The following is a 22,568-nucleotide window of genomic DNA, read 5'->3' on the forward strand; positions in this document are numbered from 1 at the left end:
TTTTTGAAAAAAAATCATTTCCTATTTCCGAAACGTTTCGTTTCCGCGTATCCGTTTCCGTTTCCATGCAACCTAGCTAAAATGCCTTAGTGAGATTTCTTAATATATATTTTTTTCATACTTCCAGCCTCTACTTGAATGTCAGATGAAGCGTACTGCTTGAATGTCAGATCATACTGTAGTTTAGATTTGTTATCTTTTACAAATCAAAGTGTCCATTGAGAAAAAAACTCTTTCTCAACTCTTTATTAATACAAATATTAAACATGTCCCCTTACAAAGCGCACACACACACAGATATATATATATAATACAAACAAGAAGCAAATAAAACAAAGATTAGGCTACGCGAATAGCCTCAATTCAAGGAAATAACGGAAATTATGAAATTGAAACAAAAGCAAAACCAGACTCAGATCATGCCAGAAGTCCAAGAGCTTGCTCAAACGAGGAAACTCCGCGTCAGAAACACAAACTCTCGGCAATGGCATTTTTTATTTTATTTAATTATTAAGAAGAAAAAGTGTGCAGGGGTGGAAGAGGGCAAAGTGATCAGTGATCAGAGAATGTTGCACCCCTGAATGGTACGCATTTGCGCTTCCATCTGGTCACGCATACGTCCTTCCATGTGTTTTAACTTTTCCATCAGTTCATTTTTTTCACGGAGGCTCAGCTCCTGTTCTTTTTCTCTTTTCTCAAAGAGCTTCTGTTGTGCTTCATTAGCTATTCTCATATTTTTCTCCAGCTGAGGAAAAGACAAAGATATATTGTTAACGTCCATTTCAACACCACTTTTATGCATATGTGTGTGTGTGTGTTTTTTTGTCAACGAATAGGAGGAGTTTATATACCATATCTGCCATTGCCTTGAGGTTTCGTTCATTCGTTAGCTGTAGCTCCTTCCTCAGTGCTTCGAGTTTTTCTTCTGAATACGATTTTGATTTAAGCGCCTCTTGTTCTCTCTCATGCCTATCATTTTCTTCCTGATGAGGGAGAGAATTTAATTTCAGCATTAAAACACACGAGAGATACATGTAAACGGAATAAAAATGGGAAACTGTTTAACCTTTATCTTATAGTACATCTCATCGGTATACGGAATATTGCGGTTCTGCTCTCTGACCTGGTCGATAAGTTTGAGAAGTTCATGTACTTGCTTTCTCTTTTTCTCCTCCTCCTTGGTTTTGTTATCGAACAGGATCATTCGTTGGCCACACAATATGAGCACTCTCTGAAACCAAAGAGTGCAAATTTCGTAAATTCCAAAGCTGGAAACCTCACAGAGTTCACAAATTTGATCAAAAATTACCACGCACCTTTAAGAAGTCAGGCAAGTTACCACCCAAATATTCCTGCAGTGTCATACCATCCTCTTCTAATACATCTCCCCCCGTGAAAACAATGATGAGGTAATCAACAATCTTACTGCCGAAAAGGACCTGCAAGGTACTAAGTACCATCTCTTCCTCTTGACTCATTCGAGTCCTTGCAGATAAAACCAATAGCACAGCATGTAGCCCTCCATCCGCTAGAGTTAGGCATCTAACGATTTCTTTACCGATAAAATCAGCGGACAGCGACAAATCAAACAGACCTGCAACAAACAAACCCCGGTCCGTTAATTAGTAACATATATATATATATATATATAGATATACAATCACCGCCATATAAAATTTGTAATGACACAACATACCAGGAGTGTCAATCACATTGAGTATAGGACCTTCTGGTGTCACGGTTCTAACTGCGTGGCATTCCGTTGTAACACCTGATGCTTTTGATTTCGATTTGAACACATTTGATCCGACGATAGTGTTCCCGGTGGCGCTTTTTCCGTTCCCCGTACGCCCAACTAAAACAATGTTTTCGATCGGATGTGGCTGTGATACCACATATTCTTTCTTATCAGCTTTTGTCGCTGGAGCTGGCGCATTATCCTTCGCTGGAAAAAACTCACCATTCTTCTGATCATTGGCCATTTGGTTAAAATTTCCTTCAACCCTTCAATATATCATGTAAAATGTTTAATTATTAACTCATAGATCAAAGTGACAACGTTGAAAAGACATATATATCGTTACTATTTACGGGGGAAAAAGGCTATAACCACATGAAAAGTATTGAACGGATCTTATATTTCTTTTTAAATCTAGAGAAAGCTTAGAGAGCATGTAAACTCTAAGTAAAAAGCCATACAAGTTGATCGATAAGAAATTACTAATAGAAAAAAAAAGGAAGAAAAAATGACGAACTTGATTTTTCTGGTTCTCTTAAACAGATGGTGGGCAGAAGTAGTTAATCGCAAAGCTAGTTTCCAAGTTTAAATAGAACAATTTGAAGTTTTTTTTCCATTAAAATAAATAAATATAAATATATAAATATTATATTATATTATATTTAAATAATATATACTATATTATATATATGATCCCCTCTTACATGAATACAATTATACAATATTTGCCACCCAATTGCTTAAATTTCTATGACTCTTTTAGTGGTTTTCTTTGTTTTGATAATTTAGAATGAGCATTTGCTTATATATATTGCAATATATGAAGGTTTAGCTTGGTGACACTATAAGAATTCTAAGCACAAAGATAAAAGATGTATGAAACCAATGAAGATAACTTAAATTTTAAACGGAAATTACGTACAGTGAGAATGAAGAAATAGAATAAACTATCATGATAAATGATAATGATTTGAAAAATATTTATGAAAAAAAATTAAATAAATTTTAATAAAATGTATTAAAATTCATCTTACAGATTATTTTTAAATTAAATTTATGAATTTCATGGTAGTTAATTTGTTTTTACATGTAAATTATAGTAGCAATTTGAATATTTTAAATTAAATTTAATTTCTCTTCGAAAACATCTCACATATTTATTTTACCATCGATATAATATACTTCAATCATGGAATTAGTTTAACACAAAAATTTGTATGATTTAAGGCCAGTGTGTAAATTTGTCTTGCAGGTAGAACTGTCTATGGTGAGTCTTTCGCTAACAGAGATAAAGCTTCGTGAGCAGATTGATCTCCTTACTATGAAGTTTCATGTGAACTCATCAATTCTGACGTTGAAACATTAATATTGATTACTATTTCCATGAAATGGGTTCTCATCTTCCTTGCTAATAATATTAACTAGGTATTAACCCGCGGAAAACCGCGGGCTGAACTTTTTTTTGATGAAAATTTGTAATAATTTATTTTGTTATTATGTTATTTATAATGGTTTGTGATTAAAAATTCGGTTTGCTTAATATTATAATTTTTCTATTTTAAAATTTTTTATTGAAAACCTGTCAATAAAACATTTGCATGTAATGACTAAAGTCTAATATTTATTTTTCTTCCTCTCTCTCTGTATTTCAAACTGAGTAATTCAAACAAATAAAATAAAAATCGGGAAAGTTAAAGAAGAAAATGATAAGATACTATATTTATATCTTTTATTTATTAATTTTTAAAATCTAAGCCGTTAAACGGAACTGTTATATATTTGATAAACGTTTTAACCCATGCTGCAAAATTTTTTTGATGAAATTTGTAGTTATATAGATTTTATTCGATTGAATTTTTAAAATTTTAGTTGTTAATTTTTGTTTTTTTAAGTACGAATTAGTTTGAATTCTAATAGATTTTTTTTACTTTTCTACAATTTATTTTATTTGATGTGTCCCTGATTTTCATTTTTAATTAATTAATTATATTTAATTAATTAATTAATCTTAATTAAGTTTTCTAAGGCAATTGAATGTAATTTTTACACATTTTAAGGTTAGTTTCATATTTGTACTTCCCAATTAATATAGTAGGATGTCTAGTGTTTAGTTTATTTTTAAAAACATCAGCATTTCATAAATGTAGATTTTGTATTAAAAAAATAAACTAGTATTTGATAATAACTTATTTACTATGATCACTAGGAGATATCTCGTGCTTAAAGCACAAATCAACATTTAAAAAGAAAAAATATAAAACTTATTGCTATATTTATTTTAAAAATTATTTTGTTTGAGATAATATTTATTTTTAATTGTTCTGTAAATCTATACATATTTTTTTGAACACTAATTATTTTAAAATATTATAGTATTTTATTTTTGATATATCTTACAGTTTTACATGTATCATTATTTTGTGAAATATGAAGTAGTAATTTAAATATTATAATTGTGAGCAAATAAATTTAGCAACTATATAAATTTAGTTTTACCAACCCGCCAATATAGAAATTAAAACACACATTTTTTTCTATAGATTGATTAATATATATTCCTTTTAAAAATTCAAATCACAACATATGCAGAAACAATTCTACATATTTATTAATCATAAGTATTACAGAATTTTTTTGAACAATTTGTAAATAAAATAAAAGAAAGATGATAGGAGAATCAAATTTGAAATCTTAACAAAATATTCAAAATCTAATTATTAAAATTATTTTATTGTCTACTTGGATATAAACTCTTAGTTTTTGAAATTGTGAATTGGCTTATATTTTTTTAAAAAAATATATAGTACTTTTTGTCCATAATTTATTACAGAGAGAAAATAAATTTTCAACTAAAAATTAGTTTTGATTTAATAGATAAAAATATTTTTTTATTTTATTAGAGAGAGAAAATCTGTATTTGTTAGAGGGATAAAATATTTTTTCAAGTACAAATTAATTTTTTATTTTTTAAGTACAAATTAGTTTTGATTTGAAAAGATTTTTTTTAGTTTTCTAAATTTTTTATATTGGATATGTTTACGTTTTTTATTTTTTAATTAATTTATTAATTTTAATTAAGTTTATCTAATGGTAATTGTATGTAATTTCTTACGCATTTAAAGGTTAGTTTCATATTTGTACTTTCCAATTACTATAGTCGGATAAAAAAATACTGGTGGAGCCACTCATTACTATTCCATTTAAGGACAAACACTGATACAGTAGTTAGTAGTTACATTCAATACAATTCCATTTCAGGAAAAATACTGATAATAGTTACAACTTACAACTCCTTTTCAGTGTTTTTTGGCTTTAATAAACTTCTTGGTTCACAGCTCATGTTGAAGTTTTTACTTTTGTTAATGGTTAACTTGAGTTCTTAAATTGTTAAACACTACCAAAAAATACCTAGCTAGGTAGAATTATTAGAGAAAGCAAATATATTTGCACCCCAAAAAAAAAAATGGTACAACGGACATAAATATAGGAGAAAAATAGAGAAAGCACATATAATATAGAGGAGAAAAATAGATCTGGAAGACTTAATATATTTTAATTGTGCCAACGGACATAAAACTTCATGAGATCTCTTTGCTCTGAAATTACATGCGAACTCATCCATTTTGGTGTTGAGACATAAATTGGTACAGCGGACTGTTCCTCTATCACCCCATAATCATAAATTGTGCTGGAGCCATAGATTTAAAGCTCCAAATCAAGACAAATAGTGATAGTAGTTACAGTAATTTTGTTTATTGAAAATAAATTCTTGCTAGGATCAACGTTCACACTCAATATATGCAGACTCAACAGTTTTTGTCACTGTTTTAAATTATATATACAAAAAATCCTCTTAGTTTTATTCTTTCTCCACATATCTTTTCGCTATGAAAATGTGCAATACAACCATTTTTTCTAGCTCACTTGTAGCGTTTAAAAACTGGAAGCCAACTTTATATTGTAATATCTGCGAACTAAAGTGTCGGTTTTAGAAGTGGGTGTTGATTGGCACCAAAGAGGATGTCGGTCGACACCACCATTTTTTGGTTCAACCGGATTGTTTTAATTTGTCGATTTGGTTTGGTTTAGTTTAAGTGAAACCATAAAACTGGCCTATTTAAAGGGAAAACCGACCTAGGTCGTGGAGTTTAAAGTCTTGTTGTTTCCCGAGAGTTAGAGAAAATGAGAAAAAATGTTGGAGAGTGTTCTTGATATATTTTTGGAGATTTTTGGCTTGTTTGGTGAGATGTTTTCCTGAGTAGTGGAGATCTAGTGCTAGGAACGAAGGAAAATCCTTCTAAGATCTTGAATTCGTCAATTTGGATCAGAAACTTTCTGCAAAAGAGGTGAGTGCATGTCCTTGGCTGATCTAAGCCTGAGAATCCTTTGTTTTGTTTGTTTTGTGCCTGTTTATGTTGTTTCTTGTATGCTTTTGGTTGGTTGTTGGTTCCCATGAGTTTCCAAGACTTTTGGGTGAGTTTCTAACGTTTTGGAGGAATTGGAACACGGATCTCCGACTTTTGGCTTTGAGAAGAATGTGTCTGCGGAGTCGGTGTCGATCGACACTAGGTGGATGTTGGTCGACACCAAAGTGTTGACGGTGCGGAGGCTTGGCGAGTGTCAGTTCGAGGGTTTCCGGGTTGAGGAGGGGTGTCGGTCGACACTAAGAAATGGTATCGGTCGACACCAAGGAGCAGTGTCGATCGACACCAAGGAGCAGTGTCGATCGACACCAAGGAGCAGTGTCGATCGACACCATGGAGCAGTGTCGATCAACACTGAGGGGCAGTGTCGATCGACACTGAGGGGCAGTGTCGATCGACACTGAGAGGCAGTGTCGATCGACACTGAGGGGCAGAGTCGGTCGACACCAAGAGCCAGTGTCGATCGACACCAGGAGGGTGTCGGTTAACACCAAACCTTTTCCACAGCGGCTGATACTTGTTTCCCTGGTTTGTTTGTGTTTGTTTGTTGCTTGTTTAACATTGGAATCTCAGTTGCTTGTGTGTATAGCCGTAGATGATAGGATTGCCTAACTGAGTGTTTATGAAAATACTCATGCATCTCAATTTGTGTTTGTGGTGCAGATAAAAGCAAAAAGTGATTGTGGAATCAAGGCGAATAAGAGGAGGATGTTCTAGTGGCTCGTTGATGTGTTGTCTGGCTTATGTTAGGTTGCTATAGTTGAGTCATTAGAATGTTGCTAGGTTGCTGGTTTAATGTTTTATGACTCCATTGGTTGAATTATTACTATTATTGGATTATTGGTTATTGGTTACTGGTTATTGGATATTGGTTTAATGTTTGGTTAATTCCGTTGTTTGGTTTGAATGTGGTTAGGTGGTCAGTGAGAACGGGATCATTAGATTATTATTATTGTATTAAAAAAACGGGTTAGGTCGTTTCATATCTGTACAACAAATGTATTAGGCTTTCGATTTTCAAGGTTAGAGGTATATGGTAAACCTAAGACGTTTGAATGTTATAGCATGTACATAACATAACATAACATGTATATCAGTGTATGGTATATGTTCGTATGCCACCACATATATAGGGCTGGTTTGGTGTTAATTTCTTACAATAATTGAGACGTAAATATAAATAATGTATTTTGCTAATGGTATTGTGATGATTTTTTCACTCACTTTGCCAAATGAGGGAAGACACTTTTGTGAAAGGTGAAGCAAAATTAAATTAACCCTTTATATTAAAGGACACGTTATAAGATATAAATTATCTTAGGTATGCATATAAGTGTAACATCTGCAAATTGGAAATCAGATTTGTGCATCGCTCGACATTAGGGAATGCATCGATCGATACAACCGCGCGATTGGTGTTCGAGTTAGTTTCTCCGGTTTGACGTGGTTTAGTTGATGAAAACCTAGGGCTCAAGTATTTAAAGGGAAAACTTGATGCCACTTCTTCTTTTAGTCACTTCTGTCGTTTCTGGAAGAAGAGAAAGAAGAGAAAAGTTCTAAAAAGTTTTTGAGAGGTTTCTGTGAGTATTTAGGGTTTTCAAAGTCATTTTTTGGCGTTTTTGGAACATGGAGAAGGAGATTTGAGCATGTGTATCAAGTAGGGGTTGTTGGAAGGCTTGAATCTCGATGTTCTTCTTCAGATCTGCATGTTTTAAAGGTAAGTGCATGACCATGGTTTATGTGAGCATGAGATCTCTGAATTTTCTGTGTTATCTCTATGTTTTGGTGGATTGATTCCTTGATTGTTGTGCTTTTCTTGTTTTATAAGGCTTGGTTTGGTTGTGGATGTATTCTTGGATGAATGGTGGTGTTGGAGGACGAGTTGCGGTCGATGACATCGTTTGGTTTCGACGCTAGGGCAACTGCATCGAGCGATGCCAGGACAACGTCGATCGATGCAGTTGAGATGGTTCGCAAGTAATCGATGCACTACATCAGTCGATGCAAGGAGGGCATCGTTGAAGCAGCTAGAGATTTGGAGGTTGCAACAGTCGATGCAAGGTGTGCATCGGTCGATGCAATGGTGTTGCACCGGTCGATGCAAGATATGCATCAGTCTAGGTAGCAGAGATGCATCGGTCGACACAAGGTGTGTATCGGTCGACACCGAGTCTCAACAGATGGCTGATATATGTGCTTTTGTGGTTTGGTTTGATTGCGTATTTCTTGTGATTATTGTTTGTACTTTGGGATCTTAATGCTTGTGTGTATAGCCCAATTTATAGGAGGATTGCGTCACTAAGTATCTCTTGTAATACTTACGCCTCTCTTTTATGTTGCAATGCAGGTAAAGGCAAAGTGTGATCATGGAATGAAAGCGATGAAGAGACGGATTTTCTAGAGGCTCATTTAATTGTGGTCTGGCTTTTGTTAGGTTGCTAGAGTTAGGTCATCAAAATTTTTTTAGGATAATGGTTATTTGCTTCTTGACATTGTTGGATTATGATTTGTAAGAACTTGGTTTTGATTTTTTATTATTGGAGTTATTTGATTGGTATTGTTTATGTTATCCGATGTTGTTGATTGTTATTAGGATGTTAGTGAGTATGGGATCACTAGATGGATTGATATATTAAAAAAATTGGATGTGTTGTTTCATTTTGGTATCATATCCCTTACGGTTCTAGGTCTAGGGTTCACTATAGCTTGAGATGTTGATGTTTGGGATGGCATGCATTAGTTGATTATGTGATTTAGCCAACCTTGTTTGGCATAGAGTCCTATAACATCCTGTTCGAGCCTTAAAAGTGATTCCACGGTAAGTTGTGTATTTGTGTATGCGGTTTGAGTTTTGTGTTTAGCCTTCTGTCTGTGGTAGTGCAGATGGTTAGAGGTGGTGTTGTTGTTGGTTGGAGACACGGTTAAGATCGTGGATGCGATCGTGGTTGTGGACGCGGTCGTGGTCGTAGTCACAGTCGCGGTAGGGATAGAGGCACTAGACCAGATGGAGGTGTAGTTCATGCAGCTGTCGCAGGGGACTCGGTCGGTGCCGGTAGATCTGATTATCAGTCCCATAGAGTTGTACGATGTCATACTTGGTATGGATTGGTTGCATCGATACAAGACACATTTGGATTCCTATCGGGGTAGGGTGGCATTTGAGCGCCCAAGAGAGAAGTTAGTCTATCAGGGAGTGAGAACGACTTTAAGGAGTCTGGTTATCTCGGTTGTGCAGGCAGAAAAGATGATCGGGAAGGGGCATGAGGCTTATCTGGTCACAATTTTGATGCCAGAGTCAGTAGGTTAGTCTACGGTTGGAGGTATTCGGGTTGTGGAGGAGTTTGAGGATGTGTTCCAGTCGTTGCAGCGGTTACCACCATCTCGGTCTGATCCCTTCACGATTGAGCTTTTGGGGATAACGCCATTATCAAAGGCACATTACAGGATGGCTCCAGCAGAGATAGCGGAGCTGAAGATTTGTTGAGCAAGGGATTCATTTGTCCTAGTTGTTCACCATGGGGAGCGCCGGTGTTGATTGTTAAGAAGAAAGACGAGAGTTTTTGCTTGTGTATTGACTATCGAGGTTTGAACCTGGTCACTGTGAAAAACAAGTACCTTCTTCTGAGGATTGATGAATTGTTGGGTCAGTTGAGGGGTGCTACTTGGTTCCCTATGATTGAATTGGCATCGGGTTATCATCAGATCCTGATAGATGAGGCAAATATGAGGAAGACGACTTTCTGGACAAGATATGGGCCTTATGAGTTCATGGTGATGCCGTTCGATTTAATTAACGCGCCAGCACCGTTTATGAGATTAATGAATAGCATGTTTCATGAGTGTCTGGATGTGTCTCATCATTTTTTCATCGACGATATCCTTGTATACTCCAAGAGTCTTGAGGAGCATGAGATATATCTCAGAGCAGTTTTATAGAAGCTGCAGGAGCAGAAGGTGTTTACTAAGTTGAGTAAGTGCAGTTTCTAGCAGAGGGAGATGAGATTCTTGGGTCACATTGTTTCTGCGGAGTGAGTTTCAGTGGATCCATATAAGATTCAGGCCATTAGAGATTGGCTTAGACTACAGAGTGCCACTGAGATCAGGTGTTTCCTAGGGTTGGCGGGATACTACAGGATATTCGTTCTGGGTTTTGCGAGTTTAGCGCAGCCGATGACCGAACTTAAAGGGAAGGAGGTTCCATTTGCATGGTCATAGGAGTGTGTGGCAAGTTTTGCAAGCCTTAAGCAATTGCTGACTACAATGCCAGTGTTGGCACAACCATAGCAGAATGAGCCTTACGTCGTGTATATGGATGCTTCTGGAGTTAGTTTTAGGTGTGTTATGTAGCATGGGAAGGTAATTGCCTACACTTCACGGCAGTTGCGGAAGCATTGGGCTAACTACCCTACTCATGATTTGGAGATGGCAGCGGTGGTGTTTGCTCTAAAGATTTGGAGATCATATCTTTATGGCGGGAAGGTTTAGGTATTTAAAGATCATAAGAGCTTGAAGTACATCTTCACACAGCCTGAGCTGAATTTGAGGCAAATGTATTGGATGGAATTGGTAGCAGATTATGATCTGGAGATAGCTTACCACCTTGGTAAAGCTAATCTTGTTGCAGATTCTTTGAGTCAGAAGCGGGCAGCTTCGGCTCAAGAGCAAGACATGGAGTCATTAGTGGATAAGATTAGTGCATTGAGGTTGTGTGCTATCTCACATAAGCCTTTGGGTTTAAAGGCAGCTGATCAAGCGGTTTTATTGAGCAAAGTGTGGTTAGCACAAGCGAGAGACGAGAGGCTCGTGAACGCCTCTAGGGATGTCGGTTCGGAGTACCAGGTCTCCGCCAATAGTACCATTCTTTTGCACAGTCGAATATGTGTGCCCAAGGATGAGGAGTTGAGGCAGGAGATTCTGAGGGAGGCTCATGGGAGTATGTTATCTATTCATCCAGGAGCGACGAAGATGTACCGTGACCTTAAACGGTCAGGATGAGAAGGATGTAGCCGACTGGGTTGCGAGGTGCGACACTTGCCAATTGGTGAAGGCCGAACATCATGTTTCGAGTGGGTTACTACTGATTTTCCCTATTCTAGAGTGGAAGTGGGATATACTCACGATGGACTTCGTGGTAGGGTTGCCAGTGTCTTAAACGTTTGATACGATTTGGGTCCTTGTGGACCGGTTGACTAAGTCTGCACATTTTCTGCACATATGAGTACACCCTACCATCCTCAGATGAACGGGCAGTCGGAAAGTACGATCCAGACTTTGGAGGATTTGCTGAGGATGGGTGTGCTTGATTGGGGTGGCCATTGGGCGGACAACTTGAGCATGGTAGAGTTTTCGTACAACAACATTTACCAGGCAAGTATCAAGATCGCTCCTCATGAGGCGTTGTATGGGAGGCCATGTCGTACACCATTATGCTGGACTCAGGTGGGGGAGATGAGCATATATGGTTGGATGTTGTTCAGGAAAGCTGAACATGAAGGAGGCTCAGGATCACCGGAGGAGCTATGTTGGTAGGAGGAAGAAGGATCTTGAGTTTTAGGTTTGGGATAGAGTGTACCTCAAAATGGTCATGTTGCGGGGTTCGAACAGGTCTTTGAGAGAGACTAACTTGAGTCCAAGGTACATGGGTCCGTTAAGAGTGGTTGAGCTGGTTGGACCGGTTGCATATATGCTACAGTTGCCTGATGTTATGTGTGCGTTCTACAAGGTGTTCTATGTGTCGATGCTGAGGAAGTGTCTTCACAAGGATGATCAATTGTTGGCTAAGATTCTTGAGGATCTTCAGCCCAACATGAATTTGGAGGCGAGGCCAATGAGGGTTCTCGAGATGAGGGTTAAAATACTTCGGCCGATGAAGATCCCTTTGATGAGAATCTTGTGGGATTGTGATGGTGTCGAAGAGCAGACTTGTGTAACAGAGGCGAGGATGAAGGCAAGGTTCAAGAAGTGTTCAAGAAGTAGGTCAAGACTTAAACTTGCCTAACCTTGGTCCCAATGTCGATGTGGTTGTTGTGAGGTGAAGTCCGTAGCTGGAGTGGAATGGAGCATTCCAGCCCATCGATATTGATACTTGGTCGCTTAGGAGTGGTTGGTTGTGCGACTAAGTACCAAACTGAGGTGGTGTTCGGGATACGTGATTCTGTGACGCTTGTTGGTAAAAGCGGAAGTTTCTAAAAATAGAAGTTTCACAAAATATAAATTTCTAAAAATGGAAAGTGTCGAGGTAGATCTAGTAGGAAGATACTCAAGAGCGCAATTTTGGGACTCCCTAGACACCGTAGCCGTGGGCCGCGGCTCGGCAGTGCGGGCCGTGGTGACGGTTGCACGAAGTTCTTATGGGGATGGACGGTGCTACGGGATTCAAAGATGAATCTTTGTTGGGGGGAGGAGAATTGTAACGCCCGCAAACCGGAATTCCGTTTTATGCATCGAACGACGCCAGAAAGTGCATCGATCGACGCAACCGCAAGATTGGTGTTCGGGTTAGTTATATTTTCTTCGGTTTGACGAGGTTTAGTTTATGGAAACCTAGGGCTCGAGTGTTTAAAGGGAAAACTCGACGCCACTTCTTGTTTTAGCCACTTTTGTCGCTTGTGGAAGAAAAGAATGAAGATAAAGTTCTAAAAAGTTACTGAGAGGTTATTGGTGTTTTTAGAACGTGGAGAAAGAGATCGAAACGTTTTTCCTTTGTTGTCATTAAGTTTTAGTTCTTAAAAGAACAACACTAGACAGAAATCTCTAGATAGAGTGATTATAGAAGGACCATAAGAAGATTAGATCTCGAAGACTTGACCCCTGGCAGTTTAAAATTTATTTTTGCAAAAAAGAAAAGAAAAACGTGCGAAATTGATTAGTTAGGTGTGAAACAAAATGTATGAAATCATTAATTCTCAGACATTAATTCAGATCACAACTGCCATGGAATTGCTACTCTTCTTCCTTTTCTTCATTTTTCTTAGAAAAAAATTGGCTCAAAACTCAAAAGTAGTGGTGGAGCCATAGATTTAAATTTCACTTCAGGAAAAACACTAATTGTAGATGTTTTGGTAACAAAATTTCCATGCAAATCTTTTTTTTGTTTTTTTGTTGTTGGTAAAGACCATGAAACCCTCTTGCTAGGATCAACGTTCACATTCAATAAATATAGGCAATAACGATAGCTTCTTCGTGTATTCTTTCATCAAAACGTACTCTTTTTCTTGATTTGATTTCTATTTCTAGCCTTCTTTCGTATTACTATTTATGGCATTGATGCGGTTTTCTGTATTTTTCGCACATCTCCATATAATTTATTTTTCAAAAATTGTATAAAATTTAAAGTTTTAAAAAACAAATATGAAAACAACGTTTTATATTATGTTCTTAAGATTTCATGTGCGTTGATGTTAATGGCTGGTTGTTTTTTTTTCATTAATATATTCACGTGTTTGTTTTAATAAAATGTTGGTAGTAGACCTAAATATGAAATCCGAAGACAACGTACATAGTTATGAAATCTTGTGGATAGGATTAATAGATTTGATTTTTATATATTTTTAAAAAGACTCGACTCGCTGCCATCGTAGTAAACTAGTAATGGACTGATCATGGTGTTGGCTTCATAAGCACATAAAATCATACATGACACAAAAATCGTGGGTAAACTAAGGGTGTTAAGTGTGGTGTAATTATTTAAATGCATTATTGTGTATATGTCCTAATATTAAATTCAAAATTTGCACAGTCGTTTAACCTTAGCAAACATTTTTGTCCATCTATATATGAGCATAAACTATCACAGCTTCGCAATATTTTTGCAAAATGTGAAAGTATAATTGCGGAAGGCCGATGACGTATGAGAACTGATATACAAAAAAAACAAAAAAAAAGTTGAGGGTCTTTGTAAATGACCGAACCCTAAATTTCCTTACCGATTTACCTTGTCAGTATTAATCGAGGGCTAGTCAATTTTTTCGTTCATTCTTATTAACAATATGCGCATTTGGTTAAGCAAGACAGACCATAAAAAAGCATAAAACGTGCATCCAAATTCAAAACAAGGTTCCAGTACAACGAGAGTCATGCCAATGAGCTATTACATCGTTTTAAAATACTAGACCACAAATTAAACTACCTAAAACCACCATCCTCTCTCTTCCTTCGCCTTCGTCACACGAGTTGGTTAGCTGCTTAGGTTTAGATCCTCAGACCTTTACTTTCCTTCATCCAAAAACGAGGCTAAGCAAATGAATTTGCTTAGTGGAGCGGTCTTTCAGTCTCACTATGCTCAGTTCGATAATCTCAATCCGACATAGGGTCTATTCCAATCAAGTCACACAAGTCAAATAAACTCATAGGACAATTGTCTAAATCGCTTAGACCGACCATCAATTATTGCAATAAAACTATTAACCATGAAAAGCAAGCAAACAAGATTAAACAAACCACGAGTTAGAAATCAACCATAGAACTCGGCCACAGTCACGTACTCACCGTTGATTTACAACCCTTAGTGCTAACTCTTGGCAATCTCTCGTCCTACTCGATCAATCATCGACCCGACCCCGTCATACTACACAAAAAATTGACCATTGTTACCATTCGATGATATATCGACAATCGATAGATAAGGATTAGGATCGCTACTTACCGATCTTTCTCGACTATGACTCTCAGATCCTCGACCACGGCTCTTGGAAAACTCGATCTAATGCTCGACGACTTTCTCAATCTCTAGCGACAGTACTACTTATCATCGTACCACTATTGCAGCCGGTACCGTACCGCTATCGTAGTCGATACCTTACCGCTAACGGTACCGCATACGCTCTACTTACGTAACGTGTATGTACTTCACTCGGACCACCGCACGTACCGCGTGCATAGCGTGTCCGGTGGTCTGGTCATGGTATCCGTGGTACCATCCAGGATACCTTGAGACGGTCAATACAGTGTGCCCTGAAGCTAATGTGTAAGTGTAGCAAACGCGCTAGTCACAGATTTTGGAAAGTGTTGGATTCAACAGGCTATATTAGAACTTAGGATGGGTTGGTGTAGAGAATGATTTGTTTGTAAAAGGCTACAAATAGATTATTTATTTTTGCTAGCTATATATGTTCATAACCGGAACTGATATGCTGGAAAGGATGCTGCTTGATATGGCACTAATCAAATCGATTTAGGCAGGCTAGTACAAGTAGGAAACATCTGCGTGTACATGGTTTTAGTCAAGTTCTTCATTTTAGGCGTATTGGAAGATAATTGTTTGAAATAAAACAAAAAATATTGTCAGGAAAATGGTTTTGTTATTTAGCTACAGGACCCTATCTTGTGTATTAACCACAAACCTAATTTTGTATAGAAGACGTGCACCTGGATTATATATTGTGACACCCCGGTTTCAGAGACTTGCAGAGAGGTTTAAAAGAATTGATTTGACCATCTATGTCACCAAAGTGCACTTATCTTTTCGGTCAACGGTCTTGAGAGAATTTCAGAATTAAGCATGCTTGAGCTGGAGTTGTCTCAGGATGGGTGACCTTCCGGGAAGTGATTGTCAGAACTGTGCAACTGAGGACAAAACACAAGGGAAAGGCCATGTGGTAATTTGTAGGGACGGTAAACAAGTCTTTAAAGCCTCCTAGACGTAGCAAACCGACCGCTAGATATGGATAGGCTCACAGGACTAGTGAGAGGAAGTGAGGCCCATTTAAGTGAGGTGAGCCTATGGGCCGGGAGTGGACATGGAGCCCACTAAGAAAGGTGACGTTCGGGGCGTTACAAGTGGTATCAGAGCCAAACTTGGACGAGTGTGGAGTCAAGTGGTCTCACACCATCGGGGGTGAGGGTCTTTGTGTGCAACGAGGACGTTAAGATCTGTTAGTGGGGGTGAATTGTGACACCCCGGTTTCAAATACTTGCAGAGAGGTTTAAAAGAATTTATTTGGCCACTTATGTCACCAAAGTGCACTTATCTTTTTAGTCAACGGTTCCAAAGTAAAGCGTTCTTGAGCTGGAGTAGTCTCAGGATGGGTGACTTTCTGGAAAATAATTGCCGGAATTGTGCGAGTGAGGACAAAACACAAGGGAAAGGTCATGTGGTGATTTGTAGGGATGGTAAACAAGTGTTTAAGGCATCCCGAACGTAGCAAACCGAGCGCTAGATATGACTCACGGGATTAGTGAGAGAATGTGAGAATTTAACAGATGTGGACCCATGGGCTGGGAGTGGACATATGACCCACTAAGCAAGGTGATGTTCGGGTAATTACACATAAACACCATCTACTATGTCAAAATGAAAAAAAAAAATTGTATTTAATAAGAATATATATATATATATATATTTTACTTTTGGGGTCGTTCAATATAAATTATAATCATCGACAAGAAAGAAAATAAAAATAATAATTTCCTATATATAAAGCACACTTGCTACATTGATATACTTATCTAAAATTTATATCTTTGGTTGGTTGTTTATCTTAAAGTAAACAAGAAACTACATGTGAATTAGTGAATATATACATTCATAAACATAGTTTATTATTATTTTTAGTTATGTTCAAATATGTTCATAAACATAGGAAACACATACCACTTACCTATGAAAGTTCATGGCTAAGAATCGAACATGTTTTAAATTCTTTGATCGATGTGTCGTTCCCTACAAAAGTTGAGTCTCGGAGTATATGGATCTTAGACGGTTAGCTTGTGACATATAAGTTAATGGTTCATTCGTGTTTCATAGTCCGAGTCTTATATAAACAAACTAATCCTAAATTTTTCTAGATAGATAGATCATTGATCTCCTGAGATTTCTCTTGGTGCGCAACGCTTATTTATTTATTTTATGTGCTTTTATTTACGTTATTGCTTACTTAGGACCGTGACAACCAAAACCCCATTTTTATTAAGTCCTAGCCTTACATCTCTTCCGACAGATTCTCTAAACAACAACTGTCTCTCTGTGGGATCGATCCTTAAATACTACTACTGAATAGCTGTGCACTTGCAGTTGTCGTGTGGTCTTTTAAGGTAAAAGATGTTGAAGCAAAATATCACACGCATCAGAAGACGTGTTGGTTTGATTGTCATCGAAGATTTCTTCCTCACAGTCATCCCTTAAGGAGGAATAAGAAATACTTCCTCAAGGGAAAAGATGTTTCAAGAGAGTATCCACCTCAGTCGTTGACCGGTGAGCAAGTTTATTACAATGTTTGGCTGAAGTAAATCCACCAAAAACCAAGGACGTTGGTGGAAATGGTCACGAAAGGAAGACCGCTGGCGATGGGAAGCAGCACAACTGGCATAAGTTAAGCATATTATGGGAGCTGCCTTACTGGAGGGACCTCAATCTTCGACACAATATTGATGTGATGCATACAGAGAATAATTTTTTGGATAACAACATATGTACTCTTATGAGTTATGAGTGTGAAGGGTAAATAAAAAAACAACATCATTTCAAGATTGGATATACAACAATTCTGTTCTTGGCCTGAAACGACTTGACCCATTTTAAAAAAAAAAATAAATAATAAATATAATAATAATAATAATCTAAGCTAGTGATCCCATACCCACTAGCCCTAACCACACACACAACCAACAGCGGAAATAAGAATATCAATAAATAACCAATAACCAATATCATATCAGAGTATTAATTCCATAACCATAATTCAATAACCAATCATCAGAAAACATGAAACCAGCAACCTAGCAATGTTTCTAATGACTCAAATCTAGCAACCTAACAAGACAGACAACATCCAATCGAGTCCCTAGAACATCCTCCTCTTCATTGCCTTGATTCCACGATCACACTTTGCCTTTACCTGCACCACAAACACAAATTGAGATGCATGAGTATTTTATAAACAATCAGTGACGCAATCCTCCCATCTACTGGGCTATACACATAAGCAACAGTAATTCTAATGTCCCAAACAATCAAGAAATAAAGCATACAAACCAGGAAAACGAACATCGACTTGCTGGAAGGGAGGTGTCAACCGACACCAGCCAAGTGTCGACCAACACTGGCTCAACGGTGTCGACCGACACTACCCCACAGTGTCGATCGATGCTGCTTCACTGGTGTCGACCGACACCAAGTAGTGTCGATCGACACTCCCTCTGCAACCGCAATCCGCTCGAAGCAGAGAGTCGAATCTCGCTCCCAAACTCAAACAAATCGTCCAATACTCAAAACCCAAGCCATATACCTCCGTAGGAACCTATATCAACCAATCCCAGCAAGAAAAACACACAAACACAGCAACAAACAAGCAAGAACAAGGAATCACAGGCTCAGATTAGCCATGGTCATGCACTCACTTCTTTGCAGGAAGTTTCTGACCAACAATGGACGAATCTACACTCCCATCAAGCTTCCCACACGTTCCTAGCCTTGAATCCTCACTCCCACAGCAAGATCTCTCCCACAAAGCTTTGAAATCTCACAAAATCTCTCTAGAACCTCAAGAACAAACTCTCTCTTTTGATTTTCTCTCAAAGCGGCGAGACAAACACAAAAACACGACGCTAGGTCGTTTTCTCCCTTTTAAGACTCGGTTCAATGGTTTCCTTAAACCAAACCGGTCAAAATCGACGATTAAAGCAATCTGGTCGAACCAGAAAACAGTGGTGTCGACCGACACTACCTTGGTGTTGATTGACACCCATCCAGAAAAACCAATTTTTGGTTCGTAGATGTTACACAGCCACACTTACATATTGATAGTAAGGGTAAAGCTCCTTTCCCGCCCTTCACTTTGACAGAAGAAGCGATAACAAGTTTACTAGAATGTGTGAAACATTCGGTTAAATTTCCTGATGGCTATTCGTCAGACCTAGCTAGTTGTGTTGATATGGAAATGAAAAGTTTTCAGGCATGAAGAGTCATGACTGCCATGTTTTTATAGAGCCACTTTTTTCATTTTTCTTTGTAGAACTCCTAGACCGAAACGTCCACCTTGCATTATCAGATATTAATTAATTTCGTATTTTGCATTGTATATTGTAGGGCTTGGAGCATTCTTCCGGGACTTATGTTCGAGAACTTTGCATAAAAGTCGCATTCAAATTCTAAAATAGAACATAATTCTAATGCTATGCAATTTGGAAAATATCTTTCCACCATCATTTTTCGACGTGATGGAGCATCTGCCTATAGATCTTCCCTACGAAGATGAATTAGGAGGCCCTGAGCAATATATGTGGATGTATCCTTTTGAAAGGTTTTTTAAAAAATTGAAAGGAAAAGCAAAGGACAAAAGATATGCAGCAGGATTAATTGTTGAATCATATATCAATGACGAGATTGCTTATTTCTCAGAGCACTACTTTGCCGCAAATATACAAACAAAATCAAGGTAAATTCTAAAATCAATCAAGGTAGATAAACTGTGATCATTTATTTAATGGTCATTTACTTTTCTCTCATTCGGTCAGGTTAACACAATTTGACCAAGGTGAAGCCCATGTATATCATGTCCCTGGAGTACCTCCTATATTTACTCACATTGGCCGTCCAAGTGGGGAAAGGAATGAAATATGGCTGTCTGAGAAAGACTATCAATGCGCAATTTACGGAATTGTGACTATTTTCAGCCAATCGAGAGGAAAATAATTAAGTTTATATCAATTAAGTTAAATAAATTTTAATATATGTAACCCATTGAAAATTTCTCATATATTTGTGTTGGTCTTGTATATATAGTATGTTCGAGGATTTTATTTTTGCAAAATATCCAGAACTTTCGGAAAAAGAACTCTCCACCAAAAGAGCTGACGAATATCATTTCTGGATTAAAGAATATGTATTTGTCTTTATATAATCCTAATTAAAGATATTTATATTATATATTATATATAATTCTAATATATATATATATATATGCATATTTCTTACTAGAACGCTACAAATCCATTTCCTACTTGGGTTCAAGAGATAGTGCATGGACCTTTGAACAAGGTCAAAATATGGCCACTGTATTTTACAAGAGGCTACTTGTTTCATACACGTAATCATGGTCTTGGACGAAAGACTTGTAACTATGGAATTTGTGTTAAAGGTGAAAATTACACTGATGCATCTGATGCAGCGGATTTCTACAAGACCTTAACTGATATCATAGAACTCGAGTATGAGAGGATGGTCAATTTGAGAATCACACTTTTTAAGTGTAAGTGGTATGACTCTGTTATGGGTAGAGGCACTCGGATGAGCAATGGTGGCGTTGTAGACGTTCTTTCATCGAGAAAATACAATAAATACGAACCATTTATTCTAGGTATGTAGATATATATATATATATATATTATTTTTTAATGTCGATAATGTATGTGTAACTCATATACACAAAGAAACCAAATAATGAATTAATGGCTCAATGTTTTAAAAGTCAATCCGAGGGGATTGACTTGATTAGGATGTCGGAGATGCAGAACCAGAAGATGAATTTCAATGTAATTTATCATCTTCAGACGATGATATTGATGAAGACAAAGATCCTCTTAATTAAAAATTTTATTTACGCTTGTGTAAAATTTGTATCAAATTGGATAACTATGCCTTTATCAAATTTTTTGGATAATTATGTTTGTATCAAAATATATAATTATGTGTTTATATTAAATTGTAAATCATGCTTCTATCAAACTGAGTAAATATGTTTATATCAAATTGGTGTTATATATGTGTATATATATATATATTGTGACTGATTAGCTGTTAGTTAGTGATTAAAATTCAGATTTTTGGTTTAATTACTATTATCACTGATTAGCAACTAATTAGCGACTAAATTAAAAATATATGAATTAATTTTATCCGGGAAACCAATTAATCCTAATGGTTGAGTTAATTAAACCCGGGAAAACCAAAAATGTTTGATTTATCTAGGAATCCAAAATTAATTTGGGTTTACCCGGAACCCATAATTAATTGTTGGAAACCAAAAACAATCGATTTTGCCCCTTTTATCAAATTAGACAACCCTAGTTTTGCCCCTTCTCCTCTTCGAATCCTCTCCTCCACCTCGATCTCTTCTTATCCTCTTTCCTGAATCGTTTGAATCCTCTCTTACATTTCCGATCCCTTCTTTTCTCTTTTCCGAATCCTCTCATCCATCTCTCATCTCTCTTCTTCAAATCCACTACTCCAATATCTCAAAATCAATTCTTTTTTGGTGAATCTCAACATCTCAGGATGGCTCCAACAAACTCTGCGTCTAAGGCTCCAACTAAAGCTCTAGTTAAGCTCTAGTTAACCGAAGGGTCGACCCCCATCAAGGAAGCGAGAATACCAAACCCTCTACCGAGTCAATACAACTTTACGCCGGCAGCAGATTTACCTCATCCTCAATCACCCCAAGAGCAAGACCACGTTTTCCCTAGACACTCACTGTCAGCATCACCACAGATCTGCAACTATCCACCGCCACAGACGCTTTTCCAGACCTCGGTTAACCAACAACGTCAGCCTCGACAGCCTCTTTAATCACAGGAGGTCCAAAACAATCTGCTAAAGTTTGATGCTGAGCCTCCACTACAAGACGCTCCACCGTCTCCACCTGATAACTCTCACGCTCAGAGCCGTCCATCTTCTCAAGGTCACAACTATCATGATGATTCTGAGGCTTCAAATCCGGAACTCCAGGAGGACACAATTATCACTCTAAATGTCGTGGTTAGAGTGCCAAACCGTGAGAAGTTTACCACCGTCCTCTCCCCCACACCGATGCCAAACACGACCTGGTATGATTACTGTCTTCAACTTGTTGTTTGCTTTGTATTGTTTTTTTTTTTTTTTTTTTTCTGTTTTGTGTGAGGCATGTGATGGTTAGTTTTAGAGCTTTGATGTCTGTTTTGCTTTGTATTTTTGAAGTTACTTTTGAATCTAGCTTTGATTGTTCTAAGTAGGTTCTGTTTTGATGTCTGAGATGCTTTTGTTTTACTGTTGAATCATACTCGTTCTTTGACATCTATTTCATGTGTTTGCAGGTTTACTTGCGACGAGAAATCGCGACTGGTTCGGAAGATTACTAAAGTTTTTACAAATAAATTTGATGGTCTATACTATAGCTGGTCATGTGTGCCTCGGGAGAGACAAGAGAGATATTTCATCGAGTTCACTGTGCAGTTTTCTGTCTTTAACTCTTCACATATAGGTTTACTTGTTGAGTTTCCACTAACATCATTTTATTCTCTTTGTTTTATAGAAAACACACACATGAGATCCTTTGATTATTGGGACAGTTCAACAGTTTTTCGAGCTCGTCTGTCAACGCCGGATGAAAGACATGATTAGCAATGCCAAGACGAGTGGAGAGCGACCTAAATGGATCAGAGATACTATTTTCGAACAATGATTGAGTACGGGGATACTGAAGAAGCACAACAAA

General features: G+C 37.2%; 1 protein-coding gene across 1 annotated transcript; it reads right to left on the minus strand.

Annotated features, from left to right (window-relative positions):
• Positions 1-218: 218 nt before the first annotated feature.
• LOC104757739 (immune-associated nucleotide-binding protein 8-like) lies at positions 219-2,386 on the minus strand. The gene is made up of 6 exons (XM_010480507.2): positions 2,256-2,386; positions 1,697-2,004; positions 1,317-1,594; positions 1,067-1,231; positions 852-983; positions 219-745 (listed from the first exon to the last, which is right to left on the minus strand). Exons 2-6 carry the CDS (start codon positions 1,980-1,982, stop codon positions 560-562), a joined length of 1,047 nt encoding a protein of 348 aa, XP_010478809.1. The 5' UTR covers positions 1,983-2,004; positions 2,256-2,386; the 3' UTR covers positions 219-559.
• Between the last annotated feature and the right edge of the window lie 20,182 nt (positions 2,387-22,568).

This window comes from Camelina sativa, chromosome 17 (genome assembly GCF_030686135.1).
Source record: "Camelina sativa cultivar CO46 ecotype springtype chromosome 17, ASM3068613v1".
In the NCBI taxonomy this organism is placed as follows: domain Eukaryota; kingdom Viridiplantae; phylum Streptophyta; class Magnoliopsida; order Brassicales; family Brassicaceae; genus Camelina; species Camelina sativa.

Excerpts from the sequence above, each read along its gene's own strand:
- LOC104757739 (XM_010480507.2), bottom strand. The coding sequence starts at position 1,982 with ATGGCCAATGATCAGAAGAATGGTGAGTTTTTTCCAGCGAAGGATAAT. Across the intron at positions 1,232-1,316 it reads ACTTGCCTGACTTCTTAAAG|AGAGTGCTCATATTGTGTGG; the intron begins GTGCGTGGTAAT and ends CTTTGGTTTCAG. Across the intron at positions 746-851 it reads TCAAGGCAATGGCAGATATG|CTGGAGAAAAATATGAGAAT; the intron begins GTATATAAACTC and ends TCTTTTCCTCAG.